Source organism: Pygocentrus nattereri, chromosome 2 (genome assembly GCF_015220715.1).
Source record: "Pygocentrus nattereri isolate fPygNat1 chromosome 2, fPygNat1.pri, whole genome shotgun sequence".
In the NCBI taxonomy this organism is placed as follows: Eukaryota; Metazoa; Chordata; class Actinopteri; order Characiformes; family Serrasalmidae; genus Pygocentrus; species Pygocentrus nattereri.
The window spans coordinates 53,308,428-53,327,867 of record NC_051212.1 but is presented as its reverse complement, the minus strand read 5'-3'; the positions used below and the strand labels follow the sequence as shown (position 1 = coordinate 53,327,867).

The window sequence follows — 19,440 nt, the reverse complement described above, 5'->3', positions numbered from 1 at the left end:
TTTATTTTTAGAGCAGCAGAATAGTGGAGGGAAACATTCCCTAAGCCCGTGTTTCCCAGCCTGCTCCTGCAGTCCCACTGCTCTACACGCTGCTGCGTTCCTGCTCGACTCATGTAGAGCTCGATGGTCACCTGATGGGCTGAAGCCAGTGTGTAGCAGGAAGACCTCAGGACGATGCAGAGCAGCTCAGTGGGCTCTATTTCATAAAGCAGGGTTTCTCAGTGAAGCTGTAAATCCATTATCTTCTCAATTTTAAATTGTGAGTTGTGAAATACGGTCCACACTTTGAAAAGGTTTAAATGATAGTGGGTTCTTTGATTAGATGCAATGTGCTAGAAAAAACCTTTAACTGGTGTAGAACCTTCCCATTTTATGAAAGTTCTTTAGGCTCATTTCAGTCCCAATGATCCACTGAAAGGGTCTTTAGGGAAAAAAACTGGTTCTTCAACACTCTTACAAGATGATTCCTCAAGGGTTCTTTAGGAAAGACAATGATTCTATATAGAACCATGAACACTCAAAGAACCATCGGCATGCTTAAATGCTTCTTTGCATGGTGCAAAACTGAGAAATCTCTCAAAAGCCAGTATCAAAAAGGGGGAAAATGTAACGCGAGCTACTTCATATAAATAAATAGGTAAAAGTAGGACATGCTTTTAGTGCTGTTCCTGTGTTCCTATGGCAACAACATCTGCAAATTTTGGCCGAAATTGCACAAATATTCTCCAGATTTACATCTGTTTTTGTATCTTAAAAGTGACTTTTTTTCATCATAAGTGTTCTCGATTACTGAATCACATAATTCACATCTACATTATATGGCCAGAAGTATGTGGAGACGCCTCCTGATTATTGAGTTTAGGTGTTTCAGCCACCCCCAGTGCAAACAGGTGTGAAAAATAGCCTTGCAGTCATAATGAAGAAACACTGGCAGTAGAATGGGCCATACTGCCCCTCTCAACTGTAAGTGCTATCATTGGGAAATTGAAGCGTCTAGAAGTAACAACAGCTCAGTCATGAAGTGTTAGACCACGCAAACTCACAGAGTGGGGCTGGCGAGCGCTGAAGTGTGCAGTGTCTCACCTCTGCTGCATCACTCATCAAAGAGTTTCAAACTGCCTCTGTTAGCAACATCAGTTAAAAAACTGTGTGCCAGGAGGTCCATGAAAAGTGTTTCCACAGCCGATCTGCTACACGCAATCCTAAGATCACTAGGCGCAATGCCAAGTGTCGACTGGAGGGGTGTAAAACACCACCATTGAACTCTGGAGCAGTGGAAACGTATTCACTGGACTGATGAATCATGCTTCACTATCTGGCAGTCTGATGGATGAATCTGGGTTTGGTGGGTGGCAGGAAAACACTACCAACCAGAATGCATAGTGCCAGAAGTAAAGTTTGGTAGAGGAGGGATAATGAGCTGGGAGGTTTTCGGGGTTCCAGTGAAGGGTAATGTGAATTCTACAGCAAACAAGAACATTTTAGACAATGATACATTTCCAGCTTTGTGGCAGCAATTTGATGAAGGCCATTTCCTGTTCCAGCATGACTGAGCCCCTGTGCACAAAGCAGCTCCATGAAGACATGGTTTGACCAGTTTGCTGTGGAGGAACTCCAGTGTCCTGCACAGAGCCCTGACCCTTAACCCCACTGAAGACCTTTGAGATGAACTGGAGCGTCGATCATAAGCCAGGCCCTGGTAAACAACATCAGTGCCTGATGTCACAAATGCTTTCCAAAAGAGTGGAGGCTGCCAACGTGATATTAATGCCAATGGCTTTGGAATGGCATGTCCAACAAGCTCGTATGGGTGCAATGTATAGTTGTCCACATACTTTTGGCCATATAGTGTAATCTGTTTTTATCACTCTCTCTGTGGCTGTTATATAGCACTACTAAGAAGTATAGAAACAACTCACAGTGAGAGATGGACAGTCTAAAGTACAGCCTCCACATGGCGGAGTTAGTTTTAATGCAGTGTTACAACTAAGACCCCTAAAGTAAACACTGACAGAACTCCATATCCCCCCATATAAAATCAAAAGAGTTCTTTTCATGCATAGATTTAGAAAAATGTAGCACAGGTCACATGTATATGAAGTATATTGTAGTTTTGTCATGCGGATACTCGATCTTGTACTTTATGGTCCAAAATTTGCGATGTTTGACACAGCCTCTATTCAATAATCACTTTGATTATGATGAATATATTTTGGAGAATTTAGGTGGGAAATCTGGTGTGGTTAAAAACAGAACTGTATTGAATTTACAAGATGTTTGAATGCCTGGTTTAATGACTGTAATAGCAGCTTTCGCTGTGCGGTAAGTCGTAACTCCACTTTGTTCACAAATGTAAGGTTTAGGCTTTTATCTGTAGCAGAGATGTGTGGGTTGAAAATGATTCATCTTGCTTAAATACCTTCAAATGATCTAGTAGGAACCTACTATCATACTCGCTTCAGAGCTTACGTTTCTGAATAGGCAGCGAAAAATAATCAGGCTGTTACTCCTGAATTTACCGAGCGTGCCTGTAAGCCTCATAATAGCTGTGCCATGACTCATGACTGATGTGTGAATTTGGGAGAAAGAAAGGAAGAAAGAAAGGAAGGGGATTTTAGGGCAACACTTGAAATGATTCAAACTTCTAACGACACAGAGCCGTCTGCGTTTGACCACTGGGCATGCAGAAACAAGTAATGAAGTCCAGTCCAATAGTCATCGGGTTAGATTATACTTTTGAAGTAAATCGTGAAGATTACGTTACTGATTGCATTTGCAGTCCTGTAATCTGTAATCAGAGACGCTCCTGACCTCCCCGGGGACCATAAGCAGAATTCTGCGCCTGATCCGTGAGCCAACCGCTTGCAATTGCCACATCACTTGTAGGTAGTTTGACCAGAGGAGGATGGGTCCCCCCTGGTGAGCCTGGTTCCTCCCAAGGTTTCTTCCTCAGTTCTGAGGGAGTTTTTCCTTGCCACTGTTGCCCCTGGCTTGCCCACCGGGGGGGGGGGGTTGTACATTCTTACACTCCTATTAAAACTTTGTCTTTTCCGAAATTCTGTAAAGCTGCTTTGTGACAAGGTTTGATTTGATTTGACACCCCAGTGCTCCCACTACAGTCCTCCCTCCTTTAGTTTGTCCATCTGTCGATCTGAGAACGAGTCGACCTGTACAGAACACAATGAGTGTGTTTACATGCACACAATAATCCGATCCGATCTGATCGGAATTTCTGCAGTTATGCGATTATTCAAACGGTCATGTAACAAGAACTCCGATGTAGAAATCTGACTAGTGCCGTAAAACCCTCTTATTTCTTTCGGATTTCTCAGTCTGTGTAATGTGTCAAACAGATTCAGACGCTCGCAAAGGACAAAGGGGGCTTTACTTATCCAATCACAATCCAAGGGCATTGTCACAAAACAGGCATGGGTCAGTCTGAGAAAGCATAAAGACAAAATCACAATCATACCACCAGGTGAAGAGTCCAAAAGGGGAAAGGCAAAAACACAGGCACAAGGTCGAAGTCCGAAAACAGCAACTAGGCAAACAATCTGAAGGGCAGGGCAAAAAGGGCAAAGTCAAAGAACAACGGCAAAGGTCATACACGAGCAACTGTTGTTTATTCAGATAGCGATGATGTGAAGATGATGAAGGAATCTCCGTTGACACCGTCTTGCTTGCATATAAAAAGTTTATTTTATGAAAGAAGAACAGCGTCGATCAGGCTCCATGGATTGCCTGAGAGAGGGTTGAAACCAAAAACACATCTGAAACAACAGCTGTACCTCCAGGCTTTATAGCCCAGTTGTTTACATGAAACTAAGACCCATATATGGAACTTATTAAACGTCTCATCTGTCTGGAACGGAGAGAGAGAGGGAAGAGGGGCCCCCTTTCTTAAGCATACCATACACATGAAGTGAAATACCATATATAGAGCCCCCTTAACTTAAGCATTTCAGACTCACACAGCCAGATACATATGGGGCCCCAAACTCATAACGTCGGATTTCATGTGAAACTTCAGATACCTCACAACATATACCAGAATAAACGTTCAGTAGATCACAGATTGGATTCAATACCTCGCACCTTCCCTAATCTAAAGCCCGGGCTTATAGGGCTTATAGACTAAACTATGTTTGTGATATGATCAACAACACAGGTGACACACATTAGTATTCGGGAGAGCGCTGATAGGAGCGCAAAGTCATGTGAGGAGTCAGGTGACCTCTCGGAGAGTTCTGGGAGGGTGAGTCCAGTCCATCATTGTTTGTTGGCTGCATGGAAGTCATGTGATCTCCCAGAGGAATCTGGGAGATTGAGTCCAAGCCCAACGAGGCACTCAGAGGATGCGTGACACTGCACGCGTGAAAACAGACTGCGGTACCGGAAATAAGCGAGCAGCGTTACGAGACGCAGCAAAACATTTTTGAAGCGACGCTGAAATCGACGAAGGGTTTAGATATTCTTCATCTTCTCGATGATGTATGTTTATATTTTCAGGTAAAAAAAGCCGCAGCATGACGTTTGAGTTTTACGTTTCCGTCACGTCGTCTTCCGGGAGTTTATCGGCTGGTCGTAAAGCAGAGATCTGATTACTGTCTGACACGTGTAGACCTGGAGTTTCACAAATCTGATTACTCAAGAGCAAGTAAACATGTTGATCAGATTACTGACCAAATCTGATTTCCTGCAGTTAGTGGATTATTAAGTGCATGTAAACACACTGAATGAGGTATAAACAAACAAGACAGACTTAAGCATTAAGCATGGTACCTGAAACATTATGGATAATCCAGTTATTAACTTTATCAGCTGCATCAGGCCCAGTCAACCTGGCTCCCCCAGATTTCCTATTATACATTTTCAAATATAAAATATTATTTATACTGTGGCTTGGCTGAATATTTGATGGTGAGTATTAACTGAGAGATGTGCATCTCTATCGCCCAGTATGCCCAGCTAATCAGCATTTTAAACAGAATTTATTTAATCAAAGATCGACGTCAAGATAGTCACTATAAAATGATGTACGCCTATGAAGTGGGTGCCGTCATGCCCATATTCTGTCAGGACTGGACTGGACTCCACGAAGGCCACTGCAACAAAGCGCGAGCTTTATTTCCCGCACACACATATGAAAACATGTTGGCGTACGGCGTGGTTATCTTTTTTTCCAAGCTGCAGTTTGTAAACACTGTTGCCCGTCAATGTTCATCAAACATATTTTACTCTTGCAGACTAGAGAGAGATGCACTGCCCAGCTAGCACAGCAACATTTTATTTATTGGCGGATATCAGACTTGGAGAGGAGAGAACATGCGTTTAGCTGATTGCTGTTCCCACCGTTTACTCTCGATGTGTAGTTTTTCATGGCCAGGTGGAAAATTCTGCATCATCATTTCATCAAAAAAGCAGCTTTGACACGAGGGGAAAGGGGCCCTTGTGTAATTTGTGGGGACCTATGCAAGGTGCCTAGTGAGATCATTCGGCCGACTAGCTCTGCCTGTAACACTACACAGGACATTCAACAGTGCAAGCAATTACGGATCTGTCAGTCTGATCGATTTCTGACTGCTTAAGACTGACGCGGAAATCTGGAGGTGTACATCTCGGTCTCAGTGCTTTGCTAAAGTTGGTCTAGTGCCCAGAAACAACATTGGCAGGTACCTGGGGTGATTTATTGTGCACACATCTCCAAGCTAACCCTCCAAGACATGTTTTTTTTTCCATTTGGCTTTTAAACATGATTTGAGTTTTCATTCTTGTTTCTTCTCACCTGGAAAAGCTCATATTGAATCCTCCAAGGTTCCCCATGGAGTTACACTGCCTCTTTTAATATTTTTTACTCACTTTTCAAGGCAGATGTAAAAATACATTCTTCTGTTTCATTTCTGCTGTTTATTATAAACCTAGCCTTGCAGCCTCCATAGACAAACACTGGCAGTAGAATGGCTGATGAGCTCAGTGACTTTAAATATGTCACACTGTCATAGGATGCCCATCTGCCACAAGTCAGTCTGTGAAATGTCTGTCCTGCTAGATCTGCCCCAGTCAACTGTAAGTGTTATTATTGTGAAGTGGAAGCACCTAGGAGCAACAATAGCTTAGCTACGAAGCGGTGGACCACTCAAACTCACAGAGTGGGACTGCCTATCCTCTGTTGAATCACTCTGTAGCACCGCATGTGCTACCCCGGGCTCAAGGAGGACACTGGACAGCCAAAACCAACACTACCCACTTTTCAGTGGCTTCTGCTGAGACTTTTCAGTCCTTCCTTCACAGGATCTTTTCAGCTCTTCAGTCTCTGCTGCCTGTCTCTCTCTCTCTCACTCTGTTCCCTCTCAGCTCTTTTTAAAGGCGCTCAGCCGAGAGCACCCGAGCCGAGAGGGAACGAGAGCTCGGCACTCTGCCTCCTCGTTACCACCCCCAGCTGGCAGCTCAGCCTCCTAGGTCAAACGTGAGGTATAGGGAGGTGGCCTTGCTGCGTAACCAGGGGCAGGGCCCAAGTGGTGGAGCTCGGCACTCACTCCTTGCCGGCACCATTGTCGTTGTCCTCCTCCTCCTGCCGTCATTCCTGTGACTTGCGTCACTCTCGTCCGTCGGGGGAGTTCAGGCTTTGCGCTCTGCCCCCTCCACACTCACGGCTCTCTCCCCGGCGTCCTCGCCGAGGTTCGAGGGTGTTCGTCTTCCTGCCAGCTCTCGCAGCCGTCATCATTGGGGCCCAGGGGGCGGGTGCATGCCACACACTCGCTAAACAGTATGGGTTTGGGAATGCCAGGAGAACATTACCTGCCCGACTGCACTGTGCCAGCTGTAAAGTTTGGTGGAGGAGGGATAATGATATGGGGTTGCTTTTCAGGGGTTGGCCTAGAGCCCTTAGTTCCAGTGAAGGGAAATCTTAATGCTTCTGCAGACCAAGACATTTTGTAATTCTGTGGGAACAGTGTGGGGAAGATCCTTTTCTGTTCCAGCATGACAGAGTCCCAGTGGACAAAGCAGCTCCATAAAGTCATGACTGGGTGAGTTTGGTGTGAAAGAACTGGAATGGCCCTCACAGAGCCCTGACCTCAACCCCATCAATGCCTTTGGGATGAACTAGAACGGAGACTGTGAGCCAGACCCTCTCGTCCAACATCAGTGTCTGACCTCACAAATGCTCTTCTGGATAAATGGCCACAAATTCCCATAGACACTCTCCAAAATCTTGTAGGAAGCTTCCCAGAAGGGTGGAAGCTGTTAGAGCTGCAAAGGGTACCAACTCCATATTAATGCCTATGGATTTAGAATGGGATTCATTAAAGCTCCTGTAGGTGTGATGTGTAGGTGTCCTAATATTTGTGTTAACTTCGGTTAATCGCAGTTAACTACATTAAGTTGTGTAATTCCAGATGATTATTTGATCCACTTTAATAGTTTAGGTCACATAATTGTTCAAACGTAAGAACAAAAAGCAAACAATTCAATTCACATAATTTTGATTCCTTGTTTTTTAATAGCTTTAAATGTGTGCCTTTTTTTGAGGAGGGCGCAGCTTCTTCTAGAGAAAGAGGGAGTGAGGGGGAGAGAGAGACAGAGAGAGAGAGAGACAGATTTGTATCTGGCAGTAACACTACTGGGATATCAGACAAGCATTAAGCGCTATCGCCTTACAGGCCCCTGTCCAAGCCATTACAAAATCGATTAAGTCATGAATAAATCATGAACAAAAGATGTCGTCCATTCTACGAGGTGGTCACTTGAAACCACCTCCGTTTAGAGCCTCACTGGAGCAGGTGGAAGCCTCAGTGTGGACTGATCTCCAGACCTTTGAAGTTATTGGAATTGCTCCCAAAACGCAGTGCACCGTCAGATGAGATTTATCCGTGCAACGAAAAAACCATGCTTCACTTTGTGCATTATTCAAAAGCCTTTCCCTCTGTAGTGGAAGCAGCAGCAGGATCCTGTTCCTGGAACCAGAGCAAACGAGTGTGACGGTCGTTTTCTTCTTACTCCACAAATAGAACGCCTGATAACACCTGACCATCTGGATCATTTTGAACATGTGATATGGGACGGAGCAGCTGAGGCAATTATCTGTGAGCTTACATGATCCAGTCAATCAGTCCATGGCTCCCTAGGTTCTTTAGATCTTTATAGACTTTATCATCAGTCATTGGTGGACCTCTTAGATCTCTCCTCTGTATGAGCTCAAAGCCTCTTTTTAATCTACCCTCTAAACGTGTCCTACTTGCACACTATCCAGTGCACACAGAAGATGAAAGGTTCGTCTTTTGAGTCTTGGTTCCTCTTAATGGTTCTTCCTCATGTTCTTAGGGAGTTTCTCATTTTGAGTCTTGGTTCCTCTCAGTGGTTCGTCCTCATGTTCTTAGGGAGTTTCTCATTTTGAGTCTTGGTTCCTCTCAGTGGTTCTTCCTCATGTTCTTAGGTAGATTCTCCTTTTAAGTCTTGGTTTCTCTCAGTGGTTCTTCCTTATGTTCTGAGAGAGTTTCCCCTTTTAAGTCTTGGTTCCTCTCAGTAGTTCTTCCTCATGTTCTTAGGTAGATTCTCCTTTTAAGTCTTGGTTCCTCTTAGTGGTTCTTCCTCATGCTGTTTGGGAGGTTTTTCCTGACACTGTCTCTCTCTCACCGACAATAATTTGGGGGATCTACCAGGGTTTCTGTAGAGCTGCTTTAGGACAGTGTGCGTTGTTATGGTATGAAAACAAAATTGATTATATTGGGCTGAATTTCCTACAGTTAGCTCAGAATCGCCCAAAGTGGACACAGCAGGATTCCATGTAGTTGGGTGAGGGAGCAAGACAGAGAAAGAGAGATGCAAGATCAAAGAATGTAACTACATTCTGCTCATTTGAAGTTTCTTATTCCACTCAGCACATCAAGGCCAAAAGGGCATAGTGCCTCCTTCAGGCCTGATGGAAAACACAAGTAGCAAAGGTGCTCTTTTATTAAATTTACAGGATACATCATGCACAGCCCTGCTGTTATCTGTGGCCTTTTAGAGCACTAAACCGAAGTTGCTGTGGTTTAAATGCCAGTTTTAGCGCTGTATAAACTTTCTTTTTTTCCTGGCCTTTAAAGTTCACGTCTTTAATTCAGGATCATTAGCCCAACGAGGCCACTTTAAGACTTTGGCATTAACCCATCTACGTGACGGCCTTTAGCTGATGGGATGACTGGCGTCCTTCTTGCCGTCGTAAATCATCTCTGCTGTGGTGGGGGAGCCTGGGGGAAGGCGCTCATGCAGATACGGAATAAATGATAAAGTGGCAGAGAGCAGAAGACTCAGGCCTTTTATTTGCATCTCAAATTGAGTCTTTCCGAAGCTTACTAGTACATTTAGTGCAAGTAGTGTCTTCATGCTGGAAAATGCAGTAGAGTCGGTGGTGCAGTGTGTTCACACATAATAAACACACAGCTGTTCCCCATATACTCTAGAAGTAAATCTGGGCTAAAAGTGGAAGTCACTGTAAAACTAGTGTAGAATACTATACAGCACTATAATGCTATGAAAATAAAATCGAGTTATTTTACAAAAGTGCAGTCATTTAAAGCAGCACTACATTAAAACTGAAAACACCCAACTTGTGCTTCCCCTCACTGGCCACTTTATTAGAAACACCAACCTTGTGCTACTACCAACTGGCCACTTTATTAGAAACACCAACCTTGTTCTTCCATTAACTGGCCACTTTATTAGAAACACTGACCTTATACTTCCACTAACTGGCCACTTTATTAGAAACACCCACCTTGTTCTTCCATTAACTGGCCTCTTTATTAGAAACACTGACCTTATACTTCCACTAACTGGCCACTTTATTAGAAACACCAACCTTGTTCTTCCATTAACTGGCCACTTTATTAGAAACACCGACCCTATACTTCCACCTACTGGCCACTTTGTTGGAAACACCCACCTTGTTCTTCCACTAACTGGCCACTTTATAAGCCTTATCTTATTTTATCTTATCTTATCTTATCTTATCTTATCTTATAAGAAGAAACACCTACCCTGTGCTTCCACTCACTGGTCGCTTTATTAGTAACATCAACCTTATGCTTCTACTAACTGGCCACTTTATTCGAAACACTGACCTTATACTTCCACTAACTGGCCACTTTATTAGAAACACCAACCTTGTTCTTCCCTTAACTGGCCACTTTATTAGAAACACCGACCCTATACTTCCACCTACTGGCCACTTTGTTGGAAACACCCACCTTGTTCTTCCAATAACTGGCCACTTTATAAGCCTTATCTTATTTTATCTTATCTTATCTTATCTTATAAGAAACACCTACCCTGTGCTTCCACTCACTGGCCGCTTTATTAGTAACATCAACCTTATGCTTCTACTAACTGGCCACTTTATTAGAAACACATCAAGCACAAGGCTCCAAGAGGCATGAGGCCTCAGGTACTTTAAATGTGTTGTTTTTGGAGCCCTAGATTTTTCTACGGTTCCTGTTTTATTCTAGCAGGTTGTACCTACCTGGAGTAACCAAAAGGTTCCAGGAGACCTCAGATCCATGAAAAGCTGTCACTGCTAGGCTAAGGATGGTCTACTGCACAAAAATATCTGGCCAAGACCAGCTTACAGTCTGTAACTGTGCACCAGCAAGGTGGAGCTACAAGGGAAGAGTTTCTAATAAAGCAAAAGGTGAAAGTTTGTGATGAATTTGGCTGCTCTGTGGTGTGTGAGTAATCTATCTCTCGTGGTGATGGTACAGGTGGTAATCTCCTTCAGCTGTGCCATCATCTCTCTTATTGCTTTGCTTGGAGACAGAAAGAGAAATGACAGCCTCGGCTACATCTGCAGGTCTTTGTTCCTCTTCCCAGCTGACAGATGGGCTGTTGCTGCCTCCGGAGTGCTTTCCAATATTTTCATAGGAGATAAAAAAGGGAAAGGAATTACAAACCCAGTCAGAGGGCTTAGTTTTGACGTGCACGATATTCATGGCCACCTATTTAAAGGCCAATTGACTTTGACATGTGATAACAGTTCAAAAAGCTGTTATCTATTAAAAGTTCAGGTAAGCAGTACAGATGAAGTTCAATGTACTGATATGATTTGTTAGAGCTATACAAAGCATTTTTGTCCCATTTTACACTTCAGTGTGCTGTTTGTATCAGAACCAGTTGGATCCTCTCAGAGTAAAAAGCAGCTAATCAGGAGCTCGGTACCCTCAGTAGACAGTCTTGATGATGTGCCCAGTGCTGCCCTAAAATCAATCACCACCTCTTTGGTTTTATGACATTAGCCTCGAAGCTCCAGAGCTAAAACTAGGGAAGCAAACTCCAGACTCCAGCCGAGTCTTAGCTGATTGACTACATTTGTGTTCAGAGGAAAAATGATTATTTTTTCACAGAACCGTCACTTCTCTCTCAGTGCCCATCTCTCCTGCCAGACAGTGCCCCGCTTATGAGCTGTAAACTCCCCCCAGCCTGCCGAACTCCACACATCCTACACAGCTAATCCCTCAGGCAGCTGGCAGTGTGGATCAGAAAGACGCTGGGCCTGAGGAGGAGGAAGCTCGAAGTAAAATAAGCCAGACTGAACTGTGGATGTTCAAGCACCACCGTGTAGCCTGCAGTCCATTCTACGGTAGCTAAAGCCAGAGTTGCAGCGCTGTTGAGGTGAAGTGCGCTTGCTGCTTTAAGTCTCAGTTTTATCGGAAAAAGGAGTTTCCCATCCAGTAAGCATATGGCTGTTGTCGGAACAAAACCTCATATCTCCAAAATGCTGTTTTTCCAGGAGAAGGAAAAAACATGCTTTACTTTTAATGTAAGTCAAAGGAACCAGACATATTTCTCCAGGCTTTTATTCTACTGATCTGTTTTAAAACATTCGGTTATGAAAAGGAACAAATACCAACTTTTCACCTGGAGGAACTGATGATTAAGCTTCACAATCAGACCTTAGAACCACTGTAGAACCTTTGAGGGAACATTTATATTGTTTGTACCTTGAAGAGCAAAAAGTGTACCTGAACAGAACCTTCCTTTCTAACCTTCATTTGTTTCGAGACCCTTCAGTGCAGTTTCAGTACCACGACTTTTCTCTAGCTATGCACTAAGATTGGGTCACCTTCTGAAGTTTTGGTGGGGTGAATGACCCAATGCCCCCCATAGTTGGCACCTTTGTCAGTGAATGAAAACAACTACAAAAATGTCAAAAACCATCTTTTTCACTGACTGGCAATGCTGTTTTCCAGTGGACGAGAGGCCAAAATTCAAAGCAAAAACGACACTTTCAAAAACATCTGGACACAAGCGTTTGGGACCTGACTATATATTCCACAGTTCAGGATCTTGGTGATGTTCTAAGAAGCTGTCGGTCAGTATCTGCACATGCAAAGGGAACGCCACTGATTTTTTTTAATAGTTCTGAATAATTAAACGGTTAAGATGTAAACAGATTCGTTCAGAGGGGATTTGGTGTGAAATGCTCCGTTCTAGAGAAAATTACAGAGTCAGAGCTGTTCACAGTGGTGGTGATAGGAACCAGACGTCCACCTCTAAAAGCTCGCTCACAGAAAGTTCCTACATGAAATGGTGTAATGATGCCTGAGACATTTCTGAGAGGTTTGTGGCCTGAAACATACTTAAAAGCTGATTGTGGTGGAGGGGTACATGCAGGGTGTTGCGAGGCAAAATAGTCCCTAAAGAAAACGTATTTTTTCAGATGTATCACTATTTTACCATCAAAACATTCCATTAACAACCTCAGAAGACACGTGTAGGTTCAGCTATGTTAGATAATGTTCTTTACATACCAAAATATATCATGTTTAATATTATGTTGTGAAAGGAGATGATTAGATTAAAAGGCAGAAATCTTTTTTACTCTCAGAATTAAAGGGTTAATGAATAGATTGTGATCCAAAAACATCTAAAAGTGAGGCATGGCAGTCTGATCTGATCCGTATGAGTGTGCAGTGACTGAAATAAGGAAGCCATGCTTTAATAGGCTGCTGGCTGGCCTTGCTGCTGACCTTAATGACCTCCAGTTTCACACTTAGCCAGAGGGCAGCTGCAGGAGAGCCTGCATTCGGTCTGGGATAGTGCTGGCTTTGTACAGGCTTAAATACAACCTGCAGCAATAGATGTGCAGGACATCAGGCTGAACTAATAGGCTTGTATCACTGTAGATACCTCACTGACAGTAGCAGACTAACATACTGTTGCAGCAGCAGACACTGCATATTTAATTATTTACATATATAAATAAATATAAATGGAAAGCAACATAGCAGTAAGCTGTGAAATGTCAAGAATGATGGACAGACAAGGGGGAATAGCACAGACACCTGAGGCAAGCCACCTCAGTTCTTGGACCTCACAGCTCAGCCAGTTCAGGAGTGGTCCTGTGTTTGTGCTCCACAATAGGAGGCAAAGCCAGGGAGTCACTGCTGCCTGTGGCACTATAGAGGTGGGCACTATAGAAGCCTCTTGTGCCTTCTGTGGCAATAGGTGGTGCTAGGGAAGATGCTGCTGGCCTCTTGGTGCCCTCCTGGGCACTATGTGGCCCTATTGAAATAGGCACAATATTCTCAGTACACTCCAGAGCACTAGGTGGCGCTATGTAACGGGCATCAGCCTCTTGGTGCTCCTTGCGGTGCTAGGTGGCACTATGGTTTGGGTATCATCAGGCTATCAGTGCAGTCCAGGACACTGGGCGGTATCATGGAAGTTAGCGGAAGCTTCTTGTACCATCCACGACAGTAGGTGGCACTATTAAAATGGGCTCTGGCTTCTCGGTGCCCTCCAGGACAGGCGGTGCTATGTAAAGAGGTGCCAGCCTCTTGGTGCTCTCTGGGCCGCCAGGTGACACAATTGCATGGTTATCATCAGTGCAGTCCTGGACACTGGGCAGCGACATAAAAGTGGGCGGCAGCCCCTTGTACCTTCTGCAGTACTAGGTGACACTAGGTTAGGGCACTCCTAAACGCTGGGCAGCAGCACTATGGAATGGGCACCAGCCTGTCAGTGCACTCCGGGACACTAGGTGGCACTAAGCAATGGGCCTGGATACTTTGCATGGGCCTGGATACCATTGGACAGGTGAGCTCTCGGAGGAGAACAGTAACCGCCAGTTCTGTTACGTCAACTAACAGATGCCTGCAAATAAACCTTCACCTGTAAGCTTTGGGGATTTGGAGACCTCTCTGGTGGAAACGTGGAAATGCATGTAAAGGCCAAAAGAACACTCTGTAATCTGGGTATTGTTTGCAACCCGGGTATTTAAAGAGAACTCAGTCAAAAATTGGTGAAGGTCGCGAGTAGGTGAGTGAATGATCTATTATCATCATACCTTCATCAAAGGACACTTACATTTAAGACCTAAGCATTGAGCTGGACCTTCTTTTTGAATCTTGTGGTGTGAAAAACTCCCACCATGATTCTGATTTCTTAATGATTACTTCAGGCTTCACAGGGCGACTCACAGCAGCGCAGGGATATTATTCTCCTGCCTTAGTAATGATACTTCTTTCAACTATAATAAAAGATCTTACATAGTGCAGCTTCAGCCGTCCAGGAAGTGTCCCTTTTGCTTCTCATGTCTTTAGGTTCTAGGTATAAAGGTTGAATGGGGCTATTTCATAACAGAAATGTGCTGTCGACACAACTTGCTTACAGATGAAGGGATAAAAACTGCTTTTGTGGCCTCTGATGGACATTTAGGTACTGTGTAGTCACGTTGTTGGAGCTGAAGAAGCCAGAGGCTCGTTCTTACATCAGAGGAGTTTCTGCTTTTTCAGACTTCAGCATTGAAAGCAAGTGAAGCTCATTAAAACAGCCCCCCCCCCCTCTCTCTCTCCCTCTCTCTAGAGGAGTCGTGAGAGTCGACGTGAATCTGCAGGACGAGGACATTGACCAGTGCTCCAGTAGCGGCTGGTTTGCGGGCACTCACCGCTGCAATCTGACCACTATGGAGGTGAGTAGGCCTCATCCTGCACACCACACATCTGCTAGCGTTTACCACTGTGTGGATGAACATTGTGCTGGCCTCTGGTATTGTATCACAGCACTCTTTTCTGCGTATTCACCATATTATCTTCTTCAGCATCTCAATAGAGAATTAAAAGAGGGTAGGGTAGAGTAGAGTAGAGTAGAGTAGAGTGGTGGGTAGCACTGTCACCTCACAGCAAGGAGGGCCTGGGTTCGAGTCCCTGGCCAGGTGACCATGGTCCTTTCTGTGTGGAGTTTGCATGTACTCCCCACATCTGCGTGGCTTTCCTCCCAAAGTCAGGCCGTTTGGACATGCTAAACATTGCCCCTAGGTGTGAATGTGTATGTCTGCCCTGTGATGGACTGGTGATCTGTCCAGGGTGTATCCTGCCTTTTGCCAGATGCCAGCAGGGATAGGCTCCTGCAACCCAGGAGAAGAGGCTTAGAAGATGTGTGTGTGTGTGTGTGTGTGTTCATTAACAGCAGTGCGGTTTCCCCGTTCAGGTAGGAACCCCACTGTTACACTAATGAAGTACTTTAGCGTGACTGAAGTAGCTCCACACATTACACATTTAATTTCACATTTAGCATCCAAGTCAAAGTTAAAGTTAATTTCCAATCAAAATGGCCTTTAAGTACAAGTTATTCATTTCTTGCTGATGGGAAAATGTGCAGAAATAAAGAATATATTCAACAGAAAACACACTCAGCAACTACATAGCAACTTTTTTCAATATTCAGTGTGTCCACTCCACCTTTATTGCAGCTTCATTGAGACTGACATTCAGTTCCTCAAAGAATCTGCAAACTAGAAGCTGGTTGATCATTTTCTGAAGTAATCAAACACATTCAGTGGTGTTGAGGTCTGGACACTGGGGCGGTCAGTCCATTGTCCAGGTTCTTTATTTGATGTGTCCGTCTCCTTTTCTCAGTGAGGTTCTTCTTGATCAGCTACACGTCCTTTCAGACCCATAGCATGAGTGGTCTTCTCACAGTGGAAGGATGGTTGTTTTCAGATCTGAAGCAGCTTGATCTTCTCCTCTCTCTTAAAGATCAAAGCTTAAAGTGCTGTTTATCTGATGGGGGCAGTTTTAGGGTCTTTACATTAAATTTGGTGGCGCTGTAGCTCCGGTAGTGTTAACTGACACAGTGAAAACACAAAGAAGCAAAAAGAAATCGCGACAGACGACGACAGAAAAGCTGACGGCCACCATGGGTTCTGCTACACACTTGGAAAGTGAGGGGTGAGGGAGGTGAATTCAGCTGCTTGCAGTCTGCAACCTCACCACTAGACGCCACTAAATCTTACACACTGCACCTTTAAAGAACCCAGTAAATGTTGAAAGCACCAAAAAGGTTGGTGCTATATAAAATCCGTTTATGAAGAATACATAATGTGCATAGTAAGAAGTAGCGGGTAAATATACTGCACATTGTGCTCTGTAATTCTTGCTATATTGCCCAATGACCGTTATAGGTCTGCATTCAACAGTAAGGCTTATAGTGAACATTGCTCTTGAAAGCACAAGCTAGCTAGTATGCTTTCCTTTCCTAGCGTCTGCTGTGTAACAACAATCACAGTTCATGGTTTGTCCTCCAGGGAAAGCGAAGTGTAGCTCCACAGGGCTTCCTAAAACTCTTAGATCCTGTCACTCCACATTCTGTCTCCACATGCTTCAAACTCGAAGTTTATACCTTCCTACTTTCAGACTGTTCTTCTGGGAATGTGTTCTGGATCAGCTCGCGGTGTTCTCGTTTCCTCCAGACTACTGAACAGCTCATTATGTTTTGTTTGGATTGAAGATGAATTAAAAGCAGGGGGGTTTATCTCCTGCGTGGCTGGTGACGGTCTGCACTGTGTCATGCTGGAAATCCTTCTGACGGCGCTAATTAGACACCGCTAGCTGCTCCGCGTCAGTGCTGGCAAGAATTTGAGTTTACTTGGGGTTTTCTGAGCTGCCACTTATAGACCGGCTGTGACAAAATTCCACGGTGCTTTCACAGCTCTGCTGCTTTTTTAAAGTGAGACGTTTTTATATCTGTAAAAGGGAAGATCTCTGGCTAACAACGTTTAGTTTGTTTGTTCTTGCCATGCACTTTACAACAGAAAAATTCCAGTTTTTGGTGGATTTTAGTGTTTATGAGCCTTTTCTGAGATTGATTATTGAGCTATTATAGTTTATTCTGGAGTTTAGGAGCCTGTTTGAGATTGTTTATGGACTAATATCTCATTTTCTCATGTATAGGAGCGTTTAGTGAGATTGTTTATAACTAATCTCCTTTTCTAGTGTATAGGAGCGTTTAGTGAGATTGTTTATAACTAATCTCCTTTTCTAGTGTATAGAAGCGTTTAGTGAGATTGTTTATGGACTAATATCTCCTTTTCTCATGTATAGGAGCGTTTAGTGAGATTGTTTATAACTAATATCTCCTTTTCTAGTGTATAGGAGCGTTTAGTGAGATTGTTTATAATTAATCTCCTTTTCTAGTGTATAGAAGCGTTTAGTGAGATTGTTTATAACTAATATCTCCTTTTCTAGTGTATAGGAGCGTTTAGTGAGATTGTTTATAACTAATATCTCCTTTTCTAGTGTATAGGAGCGTTTAGTGAGATTGTGTTCTAATATCTCCTTTTCTAGTGTATAGGAGCGTTTAGTGAGATTGTTTATAACTAATATCTCCTTTTCTAGTGTATAGGAGCGTTTAGTGAGATTGTTTATAACTAATATCTCCTTTTCTAGTGTATAGGAGCGTTTAGTGAGATTGTGTTCTAATATCTCCTTTTCTAGTGTATAGGAGCGTTTAGTGAGATTGTTTATAACTAATATCTCCTTTTCTAGTGTATAGGAGCGTTTAGTGAGATTGTTTATAACTAATATCTCCTTTTCTAGTGTATAGGAGCGTTTAGTGAGATTGTGGACTAATATCTCCTTTTCTAGTGTATAGAAGCGTTTAGTGAGATTGTGGACTAATATCTCCTTTTCTAGTGTATAGGAGCGTTTAGTGAGATTGTGTTCTAATATCTCCTTTTCTAGTGTATAGGAGCATTTAGTGAGATTGTGTTCTAATATCTCCTTTTCTAGTGTATAGGAGCGTTTAGTGAGATTGTGGACTAATATCTCCTTTTCTAGTGTATAGAAGCGTTTAGTGAGATTGTGGACTAATATCTCCTTTTCTAGTGTATAGGAGCGTTTAGTGAGATTGTGTTCTAATATCTCCTTTTCTAGTGTATAGGAGCATTTAGTGAGATTGTGTTCTAATATCTCCTTTTCTAGTGTATAGGAGCGTTTAGTGAGATTGTTTATAACTAATCTCCTTTTCTAGTGTATAGGAGCGTTTAGTGAGATTGTTTATAACTAATCTCCTTTTCTAGTGTATAGAAGCGTTTAGTGAGATTGTTTATGGACTAATATCTCCTTTTCTAGTGTATAGGAGCGTTTAGTGAGATTGTTTATAATTAATCTCCTTTTCTAGTGTATAGAAGCGTTTAGTGAGATTGTTTATAACTAATATCTCCTTTTCTAGTGTATAGGAGCGTTTAGTGAGATTGTTTATAACTAATATCTCCTTTTCTAGTGTATAGGAGCGTTTAGTGAGATTGTGTTCTAATATCTCCTTTTCTAGTGTATAGGAGCGTTTAGTGAGATTGTTTATAACTAATATCTCCTTTTCTAGTGTATAGGAGCGTTTAGTGAGATTGTTTATAACTAATATCTCCTTTTCTAGTGTATAGGAGCGTTTAGTGAGATTGTGGACTAATATCTCCTTTTCTAGTGTATAGAAGCGTTTAGTGAGATTGTGGACTAATATCTCCTTTTCTAGTGTATAGGAGCGTTTAGTGAGATTGTGTTCTAATATCTCCTTTTCTAGTGTATAGGAGCATTTAGTGAGATTGTGTTCTAATATCTCCTTTTCTAGTGTATAGGAGCGTTTAGTGAGATTGTGGACTAATATCTCCTTTTCTAGTGTATAGGAGCATTTAGTGAGATTGTGTTCTAATATCTCCTTTTCTAGTGTATAGGAGCATTTAGTGAGATTGTGTTCTAATATCTCCTTTTCTAGTGTATAGGAGCGTTTAGTGAGATTGTGTTCTAATATCTCCTTTTCTAGTGTATAGGAGCGTTTAGTGAGATTGTGTTCTAATATCTCCTTTTCTAGTGTATAGGAGCGTTTAGTGAGATTGTGTTCTAATATCTCCTTTTCTAGTGTATAGGAGCATTTAGTGAGATTGTGTTCTAATATCTCCTTTTCTAGTGTATAGGAGCGTTTAGTGAGATTGTGTTCTAATATCTCCTTTTCTAGTGTATAGGAGCATTTAGTGAGATTGTGTTCTAATATCTCCTTTTCTAGTGTATAGGAGCGTTTAGTGAGATTGTTTATAACTAATATCTCCTTTTCTAGTGTATAGGAGCGTTTAGTGAGATTGTGGACTAATATCTCCTTTTCTAGTGTATAGAAGCGTTTAGTGAGATTGTGGAC

At 42.9% G+C, this 19,440-nt stretch overlaps 1 protein-coding gene across 3 annotated transcripts in view; it reads left to right on the top strand.

Moving 5' to 3' along the window:
* Positions 1 to 19,440, top strand: part of gpr158b (G protein-coupled receptor 158b) — a 65,411-nt gene that overhangs the window by 3,049 nt on the left and 42,922 nt on the right. For all 3 annotated transcript variants that reach the window (XM_017703440.2, XM_017703438.2, XM_017703439.2), the window contains exon 2: positions 14,842 to 14,947. In XM_017703440.2, coding sequence (XP_017558929.1) covers positions 14,842 to 14,947 — 106 coding nt within the window. The remainder of the gene's footprint in view (positions 1 to 14,841; positions 14,948 to 19,440) is intronic.